We start from the raw sequence: 18,283 nt of genomic DNA, 5'->3' as shown, positions 1-18,283 counted from the left end.
ATAAATATATTCTAATTATTAAATTTATATTATATTATTCAATTACAATAAATTTATACCATATTTAATTTATTTTTATATTAGTTAATTTTTCATATCAGAAATTAAATGATAAAAGGATTTTTTTAAAAAAAGGTCGATCCTGGATTTTGATTCCATTTTTTTGAAAAGATCGTGATTCGTTCGATCTATTTAAAAAGAAACCCTAACCCTCTTGAGGGAGCCAATTGAGTAATCTAAGGCCAGAAATTAGACTCCCTTCCAAGCTTGAGAAATCAGATCTGAAAAGACCTGGAGGTTCAGGAATAGATGAAATTTGAGCTGATCAAGGCTCTTAGTGATCAAATTACATATATTATGAGTTCGGCTTTTACAAGAATGGAGCAAATAGGGTTAGGTTATTAATAAATGAATACTAACGGCAACCCATTTTGGTTGGTTGTTTTAAAATAACTGAAGGAATAGCTTCAAGAAACTCATGACAAGATTTATTAAGCAGTGAAGAGAATAATGCTCAACCAAATAATTGCATCTTAGAAAGGAGTTTAACGCAGCTTGCAATAATAGGTTTGTTCCAATTCTTCTGCCTAATAATTTCTGGAAAAGTTTGATCAGCAATAAATATTACCATCAAAGGTAGGATCAAGCATATAAAATGGGAATTAATCAACTGGATATAGCAGTTAAGGCAAGAAAAAAGATCTGATACCTAATCAACCATTGTTGCATAAAATATATCTTTGAGCTGGAAAGTTTGTACAATATTAAGTATTTTTTTTGCCTAGAATAAACAAGTTTATTATTCTTCCTTCTCATAAAATAATTAAGTTCTTGCAGAGTTTAAAAAAACTTAGGGTATTCAGTTTAAAATATTAAGGGCCCTGTATTCTGTGTAAAATATTTTTGGGCCAGGTTAAAAATATAAGGTTGTCACACTAAAAAAAATTCTAGGATTGAGACAGGCCCATCCTTTCATTTGATGAATTTTTAGGATCACCCCATCCTAAACATTAAAGAGAGGACAAATGTATATTTTAAGAATATGAAAAGTTTTGAGAGAATAAAAAAATATTGGGGTTGTAAAAAAAATGATTTTATTCCAATATAATAATTAGAACTAGCTTGACTATAAAAAGAGGGAAAAAAATATAATTAAAAAAGGTTATTCTGAAATAAATTCCTAAAAGTGGGGGATAAAAATCTTTTTAGAAAAAGATCTAAGGTGATTTGATAACTTCCTGAAAACATTTTATACAACTAAATCAATGTGATTAAAAAAACGTTTTGCTATTTTTTAACCCTAATTTTTAAGATTTGATCTAAAATTTATATAAAACCAATCAGATATATTTGATTTATATCTATTTATCTTTGAAAGAATGTGACAAAAAATATATTTGTTCAATATAAAATAAATTACATAAGTTTGAACCATGAAAACAAAGAAATTTTGATATTTTAAGTTTTTCATGACCAAGGCAATTTGGTGTGTTATCACAAATAATTAGGTGTATCAAAAAGAGGGAAAAAAATATAATTAAAAAAGGTTATTCTGAAATAAATTCCTAAAAGTGGGGGATAAAAATCTTTTTAGAAAAAGATCTAAGGTGATTTGATAACTTCCTGAAAACATTTTATACAACTAAATCAATGTGATTAAACGTTTTGCTAATTTTTAACCCTAATTTTTAAGATTTGATCTAAAATTTATATAAAACCAATCAGATATATTTGATTTATATCTATTTATCTTTGAAAGAATGTGACAAAAAATATATTTTTTCAATATAAAATAAATTACATAAGTTTGAACCATGAAAACAAAGAAATTTTGATATTTTAAGTTTTTCATGACCAAGGCAATTTGGTGTGTTATCACAAATAATTAGGTGTATCAAAAAGAGGGAAAAAAATATAATTAAAAAAGGTTATTCTGAAATCAAATTCCTAAAAGTGGGGGATAAAAATCTTTTTAGAAAAAGATCTAAGGTGATTTGATTAACTTCCTGAAAACATTTTATACAACTAAATCAATGTGATTAAACGTTTTACTAATTTTTAACCCTCATTTTTAAGATTTGATCTAAAATTTATATAAAACCAATCAGATATATTTGATTTATTTCTTATCTTTGAAAGAATGTGACAAAAAATATATTTTTTAATATAAAATAAATTACATAAGTTTGAACCATGAAAACAAAGAAATTTTGATATTTTAAGTTTTTCATGACCAAGGCAATTTGGTGTGTTATCACAAATAATTAAGTGTATCAAAAAGAGGGGAAAAAATATAATTAAAAAATATTATGAAATAAATTCCTAAAATGGGGGATAAAAATCTTTTTAGAAAAAGATTTAAGGTGATTTGATAACTTCCTGAAAACATTTTATACAACTAAATCAATGTGATTAAAAAAACGTTTTGCTATTTTTTAACCCTAATTTTTAAGATTTGATCTAAAATTTATATAAAACCAATCAGATATATTTGATTTATATCTATTTATCTTTGAAAGAATGTGACAAAAAATATATTTTTTCAATATAAAATAAATTACATAAGTTTGAACCATGAAAACAAAGAAATTTTGATATTTTAAGTTTTTCATGACCAAGGCAATTTGGTGTTATCACAAATAATTACGTGTATCATTTTTTATTCCTCAAAAGTTAATCATATCTCATTTAAAATGTGAGCCTATTTGTAGCTCAATATGACTCATTAACTTTTAAATCCTTATTGCAACAAAAAAATAAAATCTTATTTTTTGCTATATTTCTAATTTGATATTTTTTAAAGCATAGCAATTAAAAACAAATTTATGTTTTGTTCTTTTATACATTTTAATATTATAATATAATCTTAAAATATCATAATAATAGATAAGTTTTTTTGGAAATATTGGTACAATCCTTTTTTTTACAAAAAAAAGGTAAATATTGGCCGATTATTTAATATTGGCACAACCCTAATATTAAGGGTTTTATTTTAAATCAGATAAAATAAAGTATCTTTAGTCCTTATGATTTTTTTAAATTGTTTAATGTAATCTAAAATCAGTAATTTTTAATAAAGATATTGATTTTTAGTGCAAAAACATTTATACAACAAATTATATTCATATAAAATATGAAAATAACATCTTTTATAAGTTAGTATAAATAAATTCAAGAAAATTAAAAATACTTATATTTTATATATAAACTAACATATTAACATTCAAATAATACACATTTATTATTTAATTTTGACTAATTCAACATCAAATATTAGTTTAGAATTTGGTGGAATCAAGCCTGGAAAGCCTTTAGAACCATATGCAAAATCAGGAGAACAAGTTAAGGTAGCTTTTTCACCCAATGTCATCTTTTTTAAAACTATAATTTATTAAAATTAAAATATTACTTTTGCAACTCCTTCATCCCATCCTATAAAATACAAAGAATGAAATATTTAAATTCATATACCATACCTTTAATAACTTCTCCTGCACCTAATTTAAAATCTAAAGGAATTCCTCTTTTCCTTGAAGAATCAAATTCTTTTCCATTTTCCAATGTTCCTATATATATAATTTTTAAAGTAATTATATTGTAATTTAACCTGTATAGTGAACAGATACTGTTTGTCCTTTTTTGGGGTAACTCGTACCGTCTCCTTCCTGCTTTACAACATGTTCAACACCCATATTTGTTTTTACGTCACTAAAAATTAGAATCACCGACGAAATGTAGATAATTTTAATTCGGCAATCTATTAGTATTTGATTGGTCGCTTTATTATAAGGGAGGTAAGACCTTCTTAATTAATATTACCAATTGTACGGAAGTATCGTATTGAAGGTGGAATCCATGGGCATTGGGAATTTTTTGATTTACACTTATAGATTTTTGGGCTAAGCCCGCAAGTGTTGACAACGAACAGATTTAAGCTGTTTTCCTCAAATCCGTTAAACTAGTTATATAATATAAAGGAAAGATGAGGAGGCCATCACGCGTTTTTGGGCACTCTGCACGCAATTGTATGCATAATAGTTATAGGACTGTTATTTGAGCGTCTGTGGGCTGATTAAAAAGACGCTGGATAAGAAAACAGCTCACGCACATAAATTGCATGTATATTTAGTTACTTTAAAAAACAAGGAAAGATACATATGTGACATAATATTTGATGATTGACATACATTATTAATATATATTCTAGTTGTATAACACTGACGACGAGTTGGTATCAAGAAATAGTGAGTTTTGTATTAGTAAATACATTAAAATGATTATGATACTTGTATTAATTGAATAATTGATGATTTAAACTTATAAATAAATACAATTACTTTAGAATCTTTAAAAAATAAAATAGGCGTTAGTTATTCTTAGCTGATATAGAGGTGTATTTAGATTAAAAAGCTTAACAGAGGAGAAAGATAAACTTAAAGTTTTATTGGCTTATTTTGGTATGGAAGGATTGGGTGATCCCAAAAAACTTGATAAAATTTAAATAAAGTTATTAGATGCAAACCTGGGCCAAATAAAAAAATAATGCAATTTTTTAGTCATGTGTAAATTTTTTCAGAATACAGATAGATTACAATTTTTAGCAAGCATTGATTTTTTCAAAAATAATACTAAGTTCTGAGTCGGGGTTAAAAACATAGATTAATAATATTTTATATTAACTCAAATATTAGACTTGGAAGTCATTATTGAGAAGGCAGATCCGAGGATAATCCAAAGGGGAAATAAATAAAGTTAATAATTGGTAACGAGTTGAAATCTGAAGTGACGGGGTTTCATTAATAATAGTATAGTAGGAGACACCTCGCCAGTCAGTCCTTGTGAGAATTGGTAAGATTCAAGTGAAGGGAAAAATACAATATCTTAAAGAGTAAAAAAGTCAAATGATACACCTTTGTTATATTACGATGAACTTTAGGTTTTAAGATAAGAATTCTGAGAATTATTAGAATACAGAAGATTGAAGAGGATGACAAATAGGTGGGTGAATTAATTTAGTAAAGCATTTGATAGAAATCCAGGATTGATTACCAAATAAATGGTGGAATAGACATGGGCCTGAGCTTTAAACCGAGTAGTTTCCTGGCGTGAATGGTTTTTTCCACTTCTCAAAAGTATCGAGATGGAGTTACAGAGTTTCGTAAAAGGTAGACCCAATAGGGAATCGGTGAAAGTGGATAACGCCAAATGTGCCGATTTTAATGTGACTATTAACACAGCTGGTGGAGGATCATAATATAATCCCAAAGTTGGGTGATTTACTGGCAAAGATTGGATGAAGACAGAAATATTAAACATTATCCTTATCTCTAACTGGAGGAGTCCCAAAATATTTAACAATCGTTAATCATATCAGTCATTTTAAATACACTGGGATATCATTTGGACTAACCGTAGAGCCTACTATTTTTCAAAGATTTATGGATAATTTATTAAAATCATACCCGGTGAAAGATGTATATTTGCATGATATTATCATTAATGGCAAAGATGATAATGATCAGCTGCAAGGTGGGTATTAAAATTAAAATAGACAAACTAAAAATATTGAAAGAGACTGTAAAATTTTTGTATTAACATAGAGAAATCTAGATTATATCTTACCAAAGACAAAATTCTAACTATTCATGAGGCTCTCACACCTACGGATAAATACAACTTCTAGCATTTCTTAAGTTAATAAATTACTAGGAACGGTTCCTACCAAATTTACATGTTTGTGCAGCATCATTTCATGATATAATTTAACAAATATAATAGCCCTTGAACAAATACAGGTCTTTCATGAAAATATGGTCAAACCAAATACCTTCCATTAAAAAACTGACTTTTCAAAATTCGAATACTGAAACATGGTGCGATACTAAATTGAATAATAAAATAACGCAAACATTTTAACAAATGTCTTAAATATATTTTCAGAACCTTCTTTCCTCAAAATACATATGGGCCAGAGGCGACACACTCCCACTTTATAGAATAATAGAATACCGGATAATCAAACTGTAGGAAATATTTTCAGACAAGCCCCAAGCAGCCTAATATATAAAGTACTTATTAAATATCCCCGTAGGAGACAGCCCTCAAACCATTCCTAACAAAATGATTGATACGGCAGGATAACCAGATCATTAGCGGAGATAGGCTTATAATGTGAATTCATAAAGCGAGCTTCTACAGATAGAAAAACATTTAGAACCATTCTAAGGCTAATTTATGATCATTTGACGAATTACTGCTGAGTTTTGAGAGGTAATTATATATTTATTTTCTTAAGAAAAGATCACCAATACTATAAACTGTTAGTTTTTTCTAATAAATGATACATATCTAGTTCTCTAAATGAAAGATGACTGCTGAGAGGAAATTTTTTAAGAAAAGATATCTGATACTCTATTGATGGTTAGTTTCTAAATAAATATTATCTAGTTTTAAATTAATTAAATTTTACCGATATAATTATGTAGTTTATGATAATGTTATTTTATTTTCATCCGTGGGTGGTTTTAGATTAAAATTCGTCATGACAAGGTACCTAATAAGCTCAAATAAAGTAAATAGAGTGGCATATATTGATTATTAATTAGATATAAGAAGCAAATAAAACTTTTATAACGCATAATAATCTATTACGCTCCCTTATATGCTTTATATTTCGTAACGTTTTTTACTCATTACATAATATTTACTAAATGTTTATAAATACCTACAATACCTAGACAGAAATTTTACTAATAAAATAATAACTATTTTTTATTTGGAAGAAATAGTTTTTTTTCTATTTCTTACCTATTTCTTCTTCACACTCATATCTATACCTCACTCTAATACTAAAAATTGGATAGAGCTTCCATTCATTTTGATAGAAACAAATCGGCAATATGGAGGGTGAGCCTCCATATAATTCACGTTCGCTCACATTGGACAGGTCTATGACAAACGTGCTAGATACGATAAGATTCTCTTTCAATTTTTTTATGAATAACTGTAGGATAAATAAATATGCAAAACTTCAAGTTAAGCCAAACACAGGTTTAGGAGGTATGGTATTTTAATCAATAATCTATTGAAAATATTCTTAATAAATATTTAATATTAATCAAATACATATCAAAAGATATCAAATATTTGATATTATAATAATGAATATTTATTTAAGATATGAAGAATCATTGCGGAGAGGAGGGTGGGGCTATGGTAAATTTATTTGATAAAATAAAATTTCTCTTATCGTAAAAATATCTAAAAAATACGAATCAATTTTTGATTATAATTTTATTGAAGACAAAATATAATTTTATAAAATTTTTAAATTTATATGTTGCTTAAATATTTTCAAAATTTGAATATAATTCAATTTTAATTTTATTTTCCATTAGAGGGATAATCGCAGGAAACTTTGCGTTATAGGAATGCTTTTAGTCTTTTAAAACCTTTCAAAATACATATACATGTTCATTTATAAGCCCTTAAATCTCCGATCCAATAATTCAGGCACAGGCATTGTTTAAGGATTTAAGCCACTCTATTTCTTTTTTTGGTCATTTAATTTTCAAAATATTTACCCATATTCATGGTCATTTATAAGCCTTTAACTTCTGTGATATTTTTTATACAAAAATTAAATAAATCGAAAGTATTTAACATCTGGTTCTTATTAAGACATTGAAGGCTCGCTCTTGCTACTATCATTTGGTAATTCCCTATAAAGTATCGAAGGCACATTTGGCAGGGTCTGTTGCAAAAAAAGTGTCATTCAGTTTTGATTCCTAAATCGAGTACGTGTTGGCGAAGATTATAAATTTTTAATTTTTTATATTGCGTTTTTGCGCATCAGAAAAATAAATAAATTTTTTAAATATATTTTGAAATTTTGATTTAAGAAAATTAATTTTTGGAAATAAACGGCGCATGAATTGTTTAGACAGCATCATAATTATTTATACGATAATACATCATAAAGGATGGAAGATATTCTGGATATTATTTCACGTGAATCCCTGAACGTAGTCCTGCTTCACAAAAGCATAATTATCTAAAAAATTCTATATAACAAAAAATTCACCAACATTTAAGCTTAATTTTAGAATTGTGAAATGCTGACTGCAACGAGGATATAAATGAATGTATGATTAGTATTTAATTTTTAGTAAAATAAATTTCTAAAATCAGATGTCGACGTGCAAAATGTTTCAAGAGTCGTTTTCAATCAACAGAAAAACATTGTGAAGTATTTAATTCAATTGCAATATTGTCTAATGATATCTTAAACTTTCTCTTAGATTGAGGAATGCGCAATCAAGAATTGCAGGATTACAGAGAGATTGTGCAATACCTTGATAGTTTTTAATAATATATTATTAGACGTTAATTGGGGAAATTTTCCGCCAGTCAAAATTAATTTAAAATTTTGATGAATAGTGAATATTTACATGGCATGGGTTATTGGCACTTAAGCTAAGATATAATATTTTGGTCTTAAACAAGCAAATCTATTAAAGCCTACTTTTATGTCACTATGCATGCTTTTCTTTAAGAATTAATGACTATATATAATTGTGATTTACTAATATTATATTTTTTTTTTACTATTATTATAACTTACCTTGATATAATTGTAGATATAACGAAATTATTTATAATTATATCATTAGGCTCTTATATTTTTTTTTACTAAATAAATTTGTTATATCTCAAAAAAAAAATTCCTTAAGATTGTATATGAGTCTTTTCTGCAAATGGTGTCTCCTTTAACCTTTATTAAAATAAAATGCTTACCATTAGGCTATATGAAGAAATTTTAAAACGTTTATAGATCAATTATATCCAACGATATCTAAAAATAAAGGGAGAGCATTTTGCAAAAAATGCAGAATTTTTTCAATCTTTGGAGATCCGTATCTTAGCTGCTGTTTGAAGTTTGAGGCTAAAGTTTAATTTCTTAGTTAAAATATATGCAAACTCAATGAAATTTTTAGAAAAGTCTAAGGGGGTCGGGTTAAAACTGATATTGATTTATCATGGAATTCACTATATATACTAATATTTAATAAAAATAATGATCGTGAGATTTAATAAATCATATACAAAATATATAATTACATACCAGGCACTTAAAGGCAGAATCCAACACTTTTTAAAAATAATTATTTAAAATTTGATGTATCAAAATTTATATCAATATTTTATATAAACTAAGGGGTGCACAAAAAATTTATTATTAAATTATTTGATTTATTTTTACATATTATCAATGACATTTGTAAATTTAATGAAACATTTGTTTCGCCCTCCCCCCTTTCCATTGCAGAGACCTTATTTAAGAGTTTTTCATATTTGTGAAAAAATAATAAACTTCACAGTGGTAAAACTAATTGATTGCGCAGTTTTTAAATACAAAATGCGTAGTTTAATTTAATGATTTAACATTTAGAAAAATATAATTAAAAGCTATCCTTTTGAAAAATATACCCATTTTTAATATGCATTAGCGACATAAGCCTAGATAAATTTACATTTCTAACCTTTAATCTTACCCTCTTTCCTAAGCTACCTATAGATGTAGCCAGGATTTTGGCAAGAGAGGGGAAGCATTATTAGGTTGGTTTTCCCCTATAGCTTTAATTGTAGATCTTTAAGATCCCCATTTACAGACCTTTTGTTACATTTTTTTAACACTGGATATTCATGATGTTGATTTGAGAGAAAAATTGACCCAGAGGCTCAAAAACTTACTAAACTCTCATATAAGTTTTCAAATTATAAATAAATGATTATATTACAAATTATCATTTAAAAAAATTAATTTTTAGAACGATTTTATTTTAAATAATATAACAAAAAAAAACTCTAAGCAATTCAATGAAAAATTGTATAAATATTTTAAAAAATTTGCAATATATTATATAAAAGCTGCGAATTTCAATTAAGAAATATTTTTTCTATCCTTTAAATAATTCTTCAGGGGGTTTTGATTAACTTTTTCGGAATTTTGAAAGAAAATTTATATTATTAATTTTATTTATAATTAAGTGATACTACAATTTTAAAAATATTTAAATTTGAAAATCTAAATTAAATTAACAATGATTAGTGATATTTTCCGTCAGGCGGGTTTTGTTATTTAATTATATTTCATGAAATATCTAAACATGTTTATTTATCATTATATACGAAAAAATTAACGGGCTTGAGTGTGTAGCCTAATCGGCGAATCAATAATCGCATAGATCTGTGTTTATCTAGAAAAATTTTGACTATTTGTGGATTAAGGGATATGAAAAGCTATGGCTTGATTTCCCCTTTTAATACATAAATAGGGGTTTTATTTTATTTTAATACAATATATATTCAAAGCATTTAGAGGATTACGTTGTGAATATAAACAATACAAGATATCAAGACATGTGTAGGAAATCAGGATCAGAATGAAACCAGCAATAAAGTATTATTTAAGTAATGATTATTATTAACTGTATATAAAATGTCTTTATATATATGTTAGCCTTAGCGGGAATATGTTTTTTCCAACAATGTGCTATTTTTTCAAATTTGTCATTTTATAACGCGTTTTTTTAAATTTAAAAATCTGCTTTTGTCGAAAATATATTCCAGCATGTTTAGAATACCTATCTTATGAATTATTAATAATTTACCGTTAACTTTTGATTGAGTCATCTATATATATTAAATATCTATGGAAAAACTTATATAAATTATATTAAGTTCAAATGTTCATGGAAAAATTGTCTGTCCATGCATAATAGAGTATAATAATAATGCACTGCCGAAGAAAAACACATGAAAGCTAACAAATATAAGTATAACCGTAAATAATTATTAAATATATCGTATTATATAAAATTATATATAAAACTCATATTAATATTATAAAATTAACAATTTAAAAATTATATTTAAGATAAAGGTAATTTAATATAAACTCATAGATTAAAAATAAACAATATACTACAATATACAAAACATTTAAAAAAATACATAATAATTTTTTTGTTGTTATAAATGTGTACTTAAATATGTTCGTTGTTTAGCAAATAGTTTGATAAAAAATCACTATCCTATTTAAACATGCTGAAATATATCTAATTATTTATAAATAAAAAGGCTATTTATTTTTTTTAATAAACTCAATATTTAATGATTAAGTGTAACAGAAATCAAAATTGTATTAGAAATAAATCAATAAATTGCTTTAACAAAAATATTTTATACCATATTTCATTTTGGCGAAATCATTCACTAATTTTTAATTAACATGTTGAACATATACATGAAAAACATTTATAGTAACATAGTCTGACACAGCATCTATATGACAGAATATTCACGGATTAAACCCCCTCAAAAACCTATACCTACCCTCAAAAATATTCGCTGCTTTCGGTGCCGATATTCCCACATTATTAATTACACCTTTTTAATAAAAATTTTACTCCCTTCATAACTTAAAAAAAGAACTTAAAAAAAGAACTTAAAAAAAGAACTTAAAAAAAGAACTTAAAAAAAGAATTTAAAGGATTACTGTACAATTGATAACTTTCAAAATATTGTGAATGTAAAAGAGTTATTTTTTATAACATAAATTCAATTAAAAACTCCCTCATTACGCACTATTATAGTTCAGAGTTTACTGATATAATTTTAATCCTTTTAAATTACATTTAAAAGAATAGCAAAAAAGGACCCAGATATAGTTCTATTTGGAAAATAATGTTCATGATTGTGTGCCATATATAGAATTGGTTGGTGTTTAGCAATATCGTTATATTATAATAGGTCTATAATAAAAGTCAATTTTACAGATACATTTTGCCCTATGTCATCTAAAAAATTGATAGATAAAACCCCATTAAATTTTTCCAACCCCTAGTTTACCACCCTTACATCCTACCCCTACCCCCCCCCCCCCTTCCATCAAAAAACTGGATATAAACTGTTCCTACTTCTCTCGCTCATGCAAACCTGGTTTGACGATTTATTCATTCAAATGAATTTAAAATGTATATTGTGTAAATTATGTTTTAAAATTAGAAATAGAAATTTTAAAGTTGTGATCAGGAGATGAATTTTTCCAATGTACCTGAGAGTTAGATATTTCAGAAGGATATTGATGCAGTTTTAATTTCTCGAATGCTGGCACCATTAGGAATGACAGAGGATTGATGGTGAAGTATCTTTTAAAAATATTTCGTAATCTTGGTCTTATCTAAATTATAACTTAGTAAGTTGCGGCAGTGACACGCACTTAAACTAAGGAAATTAGGTGAAAGAGAACAAATGCAAGAGAGATCTTTGTCTAATTATTATCGACAACACATTTCACGCATCTCTTAAATAATGCTAGTAACTCGCTAGCACTCTCCAAATTACTTGAATCATATGAAAAGCTCTTATATAGTTATTGAGGGAAATAAATAATGCATTTATTTCCGCCATATAGGATATATATATATTTGTAACCAATTTATCTGATCCAAAACCCTTATATAAGGATCCTGGGTTTTATTTGAATACAACTATTTATTTTCGAAAAATATATAAGGGGTCAGGCACAAAGTCAGTGGATGATGTGAGAGGAGGAAAAATTCGCCCCCCCCCCTTCTCGCCACCGTAGTAAGAATTTCTGAAAAATATAAAAGGGCTTCATGAATTGTGAACTAAAGAATATTCTTAAAAATGATTTAAATATTTATTTCTTTAATATTTTATCTCACGAAATTTACAAGTTTATTTTTTTACACTTTTTTAACCTTAAACACTAATGGATATAAGACATTACAAAAAAAATTATATTACATTTATCTCTACTAATAACTATAATTAGAAATTATTGAATGTATGAAATGTTCAGATATTCAAATTGACAGAATACACTGAATATCATTATTTATGAGATTTCTTGTGCTGCAGGAAAAAGAAATTGCAAAAAGCCTGAACGATAATATGGCGCCTTCGATATCAAGCTGTACACCTTTTTTTTGATCTAGAAGAACCTATTCCTTAGGTCTTTGGAGAAATAGCATAAATACCTGAAACAGATATTTCATCTGAAGTTGATACATTATTAAATGTAATTTGACTGCCGATTTTTTTTTATTGGAATGTTTTATAAAATTATTTATTACATAATAATTATATGCAATATTTTCCATAAAAATATATTTGGCTAAAGTTATGATGAGAATCGCGAATTATTATATTAGAACTTTAAAGACCATAATATCGACCAGGAATTTATCTATAAAATTGCTAAGGTGAAAACGAAATACGATTATGATTCTGAGATTTACAAACTTCGACTTTACCGACAAACGAATCGTTCTGATATTGAGTGGACTCAATTGAGGATCATTATAACATAAGGAATTTTATTAAACTTTCAGATTTATTGACTCAATTGTGATTTATCAAATGTTTCTATTCAATTTACAAATATTATCTCATAACTCCCTCATATCTGAGGATATAGCAAATTTTGATATTGTAAAATTAAATATTTAACTAAATTTTATTCAGAGGATATAAATGTATCTGAAGGCCAATTAATTGCAAAATTTAAATGATTTATAAAATTAATTTTTGTAGATAATCCTCTAAGAAATACAATGGGAGCATTACATACTTTAAAATATATTTTATGTTTTCCAAATATATAATTACTGTATATTTTGGCAGATACCAATTAATATAACGCAAAGAAGACCCAATATTCATTATTGAGAATAGAAACCTATAGCAAAAAGACATCTTAAAATTAATTGCATAGCATCTCATCGAGTTCTACTATTAAAAAATTAGCGCAATCGCAAAGAAGGTACAATAATTTTTATAAATGAATGATATTTCGATTAACTTTTAAAAATATATCAAATGTTTATTTTAATATTTTATTGTGATTTATGTATAATATTTTTAACCGTATTATATTAGCTTACAATTTATTTGTGTTTCAAATGATCGTATTTTTAAATGTTATGGTTATAATAAATTTTATATAATGATAAGTTCTAATAAATTTTATATGATGATTAGTTATAATAAATTTTTAATGCTTAAAAATAATTATATCCATACAAAAAAATTATCACCCCCTCCCCCAATCCGTGGAAAATTCCTAGATACTCACTTGATTTAACACATTACAATTAAGTTGTAACTAGATGTTTTAAATTTATACTAATATATAATAGAATTCTTATATAATAAATATTTAAAAAAACTACCACTTTTAATTTGAAACTCAATTTTTTGATTAATACATTGCAATTGTTACATATCATTTAATTTAATATCTACATACCGTTTTTAGTATATACCATACATGTATCCATTTAATACTAAAATTATTTTATGAGATAAACACAGTAAAATAGTTATTTAACATATCATTTAATTATAAAAAAATATAACCTTTTTTAAAATTGATTAGGGAAGGGGGGTGGAAAGGTGGTGATAAAATTTTTTACTTGATAAATAATTTAAGAGATTGTAAAATGTCAATTATGTCATCTGACAATCGGCTGAATTTAGCATAAATTAATATAATTCGAATAAACCCGCAAAATTTAAATGAAACCCAAAAATTCTAAAAGCATTAGTAAGAAATACTATAATGTATTTATTTGTTACTTGTTTTTCCGTATATATTATTAGAAGCTTATGATATATTTTTTAAACTATAATTTATAATTAATATTTTATGGTCATTGTTAAACTATAAAGGAATTTATCAAAAATTCAAAGCTTAGAGATTTTGCAAAAATAGGGTCAAACCTATCACCTTTTGGCAAAATCTTAAGGCTAAGGGTATTCAACATTATTTAATAAATCAAAATCTCCATATATAGATTAGATTAAAGAATCTTCAATTATTGTTAGAGGGATTTCTACATAGTCTTAAGTAAAGATGATGTTTTTCCTTCACTAATTTGTAAGAGCCAAGTAATGTAGTCATAATCATTGTGTAAAATTCTCATATCCTTTAATCTAAGCTGAATAAAATTATGCCACAGATGTGAACATTTTATTTACAATTCTATTATAGATATTTTAGTACCTCTAGGTATAACAGGAAATGCTTATTTAAAGCCTCCTAATAAAATACTATCACCAAATGGGGTGGATGTTTGTATGATATCCCTAAGTAATAAATATATACCCTGCATGTTTAACTTACTTCATCTATAATTAATAAGTGAGCATTTTTAAGGTTTCAAGGCTCTAGTGATTAGGTCTCTGTGTGAAACAGATGTAACTAAAATAGGTACTGAAAGTTTAAAACACTATGGATGGTCCTTCCACCTATAGGAAGGGGATATTCCTCTGGTAGCAAAGGGTAAGACAATTTTATGATGTATTGTAGATAGTTCATTAGAGTATTGTAAAGATATGTCTTGCCTGATCCAGAAATGTTAGCTGAAGAATAGCTAATTACTCATATTAATCTTTCTGAAAATGTCCTCTCAGAATATTTGTCCCAAATGAATGATAATGAGTCTTCACAGATAACGAGTCCGTAAATAATTAATGATTCTCAAATAAATGATATAGAGATTGTGCAACAAAATGACAGCATTATTTCGAATAAACATGATAGTGATTCATCTGAGGAGTACATTATATATGATCAAAATCAAGATATATATGGTAACTTACATTTTCAGCACTGATGCAGAATCTAAATAAATCATTTGGGCTCATTTGTGTCCATTGTTGTGCCCATATAATCCAATTAGAGGTTAATGATTTAAAAAAAAATTTCCTAAAGAAGATCTCAATGAAATAATTAAATTGTTTAAATCACAAAAATATTTAAAAAATTATATTTCCTTGAAAAAGTTTGTAAACCAATGTTGGACATGGTTACTAGGTGGAATAGCACCTATCGAATGTTAAAGAATCTAAATGATAATAATATTTTTACATAAAAATGGGGCAATTATCTTCAGAAACCTTAATTAATTAATGCCTTTGGGCTAGAATTTAAACTTATCTCTTAGTATTATCTCCAGTATACAAACTTTAAAATTAAGAAAAATCTTGCATATAACCTTTGAATTAGTCTTAATTTATAATATATTAATATATAATTTTTAAATATATACAAGAATTGATGGCAAAAATTTTCTAAAATGTATAAGTTATACTTGACACATGCTGGAATACACTTTTAATAAAAAAATTAGATTTTTTATAATAAATTTAAAAATCTCTTTCAGTTTGTTGATTTAAAGAATTAAGAGATTCTGGATTCTCATGGATTCTATATCATAGTAACCACTTATCATTGGCTGAGTATTATAATGTTCTATATCCACATTTTTGTTAAATGAACTATTCGGTTAAATATTTTCTTATATATCCACAATATAAATGTTGAAAAATATAATAGAGAACAATAATTATCATGATATCCCTATTCTTAAAAATACAGAAAACCCCTTTCATTTTAAAATGCTCCCCTGAACTAATTATTATAATAACACTATTTTCTAATAAAAAAAAGAAACCATACTGCCAAGTCCTGAGCCTGCTACAGGTTTGAAAGATGCGAGTGATATAGATGACAAGACATTTTTGAAAAATGCTAGGGAAAGAAAAATAGCCAATAATCGAAACAAAAACTCAAAGGTTTATTCTTTGTTATTTTTTTAATTTCCGGGAATACATGTGTTTTTCGCCATCTTTTTTTTGGCTAATATCCTTCATTTTAGCCTTTTTTATAAAAAAATATGGTCAAAATGGATGTAATATAACAATGTTGATATTATCAATTTTAAACGTACAAGTGCGTGATATTCAAAATGGATTTAATAAAAATGAATAAAGAACCAAACCAACCAATCATATCATTCCATACTACGGTTGGCCAATTTAAATCATATCACTCCAATTTTAAAAAAAATCTAGATTTAAATCAAAATTACTTTGATAGGTAAAATCAAAATTAAATAACCAATTGCACTAGTAAAATAACACTTGTTAGACAAAAAACTATTTTTTTATTTCAATTTTTGACATATTAGAAAATAGTTGCCGATCTTAATCGCAAATAGTGAAAAATTATTTAATATTCTAAATATTAAACAAAACTAATCAAAAATCTACACATATTTAAAAAAAAATTTAATATCTTTATAATAAAAAAAAATAATAAATTAGTTTGTTGTAAAATTAAGAAATATTAAAAATCACTAGTAAATATCTATATAGTCGGCATTGGTATTAGAATTTAATTGCTTAATTTAAAAAAAACTAATTTTCCTGCCTTTTCTGTTCCTAACTGATTCCTAAGCTTAGAGTGCCCAACTTCCGAATGAAGAGATTACTCTATCAACTGAAGCGGATGATGAAGATGCAGTAAATAGTTGTTTTATTATTAGAATATTTACATCCTTCATCAAATTTTCTTGGGCCACACCGATTCAATTGGGTTCACTTTATTTATTGTATTATCCGAAAAACATAATTTTAGTAAAGAGCTCTGATCTTACTTAAAACTTTACCAAGATAGATACAATATCAGTGTTAGGATACAGAAGACTCCCACATTCCATTGTCGTTTCCATTTCATTGGTTGTTAAATTTGAATGATATTTCGGATTTAATATTCTAGGATAAGGAGTGTGCAGGAGTTAAAGCTTGATTTTATCTTTTAGCAAAGGATGAAATATGATTACTACTTATTTTTTTATTAACATGTAAGATGATGAATAACTTTTGCAAATTCTTCCATCAATATACTCTGTCTGGAATGTTTGATTTATTTATTTCTAAAAATTTTTAAACATTTCACAATTGGTTTTTTAGGATTTTAATCATATATTCAGCAACTCTTTTAAGTATAATATTTTCAATCTTTTTTTTCCTAATTTGCAGTATCGATTTTATTTTGATTGCTTTTCACGTATTTTAAATAATTTCGCCCATTTCAGTTATATAGGCCATCTAAACGATTTACAACTGAGTTCCAAAGAATATCTCGTGGAGAGACAAGGGATCTCCCTCCCTCTTTTTCCTGTTTGAAACTTGCAAAACATAATTATATTTAAAACACTTTACCATACTAACTATTTGTTCCCGGATTACTTTTATTTTCCAAATCATATGATAGTAGTATATTTTAAAAAATGAGCATTATGCCCATAGGCTATAATTTTTTATTTCTCTTCAAATCATCCCTCATTTTTGTCATATTAACTGCAAAGATCAGCTCTTTATTTGAAAAAAAATATCAAATTACAAC

General features: G+C 26.0%; 2 protein-coding genes across 2 annotated transcripts in view; one reads left to right on the top strand and one right to left on the bottom strand.

Annotated features, from left to right (window-relative positions):
- Positions 1–3,176: 3,176 nt before the first annotated feature.
- LOC135931583 (peptidyl-prolyl cis-trans isomerase Fkbp12-like) lies at positions 3,177–3,743 on the bottom strand. The gene is made up of 4 exons (XM_065468810.1): positions 3,608–3,743; positions 3,477–3,566; positions 3,410–3,432; positions 3,177–3,370 (listed from the first exon to the last, which is right to left on the bottom strand). Exons 1-4 carry the CDS (start codon positions 3,690–3,692, stop codon positions 3,242–3,244), a joined length of 327 nt encoding a protein of 108 aa, XP_065324882.1. The 5' UTR covers positions 3,693–3,743; the 3' UTR covers positions 3,177–3,241.
- A 10,852-nt stretch (positions 3,744–14,595) lies between these two features.
- The window catches only part of LOC135930893 (uncharacterized), a 51,979-nt gene continuing 48,291 nt past the window's right edge, over positions 14,596–18,283 (top strand). Inside the window, exons 1-2 of the mRNA XM_065467692.1 lie at positions 14,596–14,635; positions 16,544–16,668. Of these exons, the coding sequence (XP_065323764.1) occupies positions 14,608–14,635; positions 16,544–16,668 (153 nt within the window). The 5' untranslated portion in view covers positions 14,596–14,607. The remainder of the gene's footprint in view (positions 14,636–16,543; positions 16,669–18,283) is intronic.

The sequence above is a fragment of the Gordionus sp. m RMFG-2023 genome, chromosome 1, assembly GCF_954871325.1.
Source record: "Gordionus sp. m RMFG-2023 chromosome 1, tfGorSpeb1-WG-v2, whole genome shotgun sequence".
NCBI classification, from domain to species: Eukaryota; Metazoa; Nematomorpha; class Gordioida; order Chordodea; family Parachordodidae; genus Gordionus; species Gordionus sp. m RMFG-2023.
Note: the sequence above shows the minus strand (reverse complement) of the source record. Positions and strands in the feature narration are given on the sequence as shown.

Excerpts from the sequence above, each read along its gene's own strand:
- LOC135931583 (XM_065468810.1), bottom strand. The coding sequence starts at position 3,692 with ATGGGTGTTGAACATGTTGTAAAGCAGGAAGGAGACGGTACGAGTTAC. Across the intron at positions 3,433-3,476 it reads TGCAGGAGAAGTTATTAAAG|GATGGGATGAAGGAGTTGCA; the intron begins GTATGGTATATG and ends TGTATTTTATAG. Across the intron at positions 3,371-3,409 it reads GGGATGAAGGAGTTGCAAAA|ATGACATTGGGTGAAAAAGC; the intron begins GTAATATTTTAA and ends GTTTTAAAAAAG.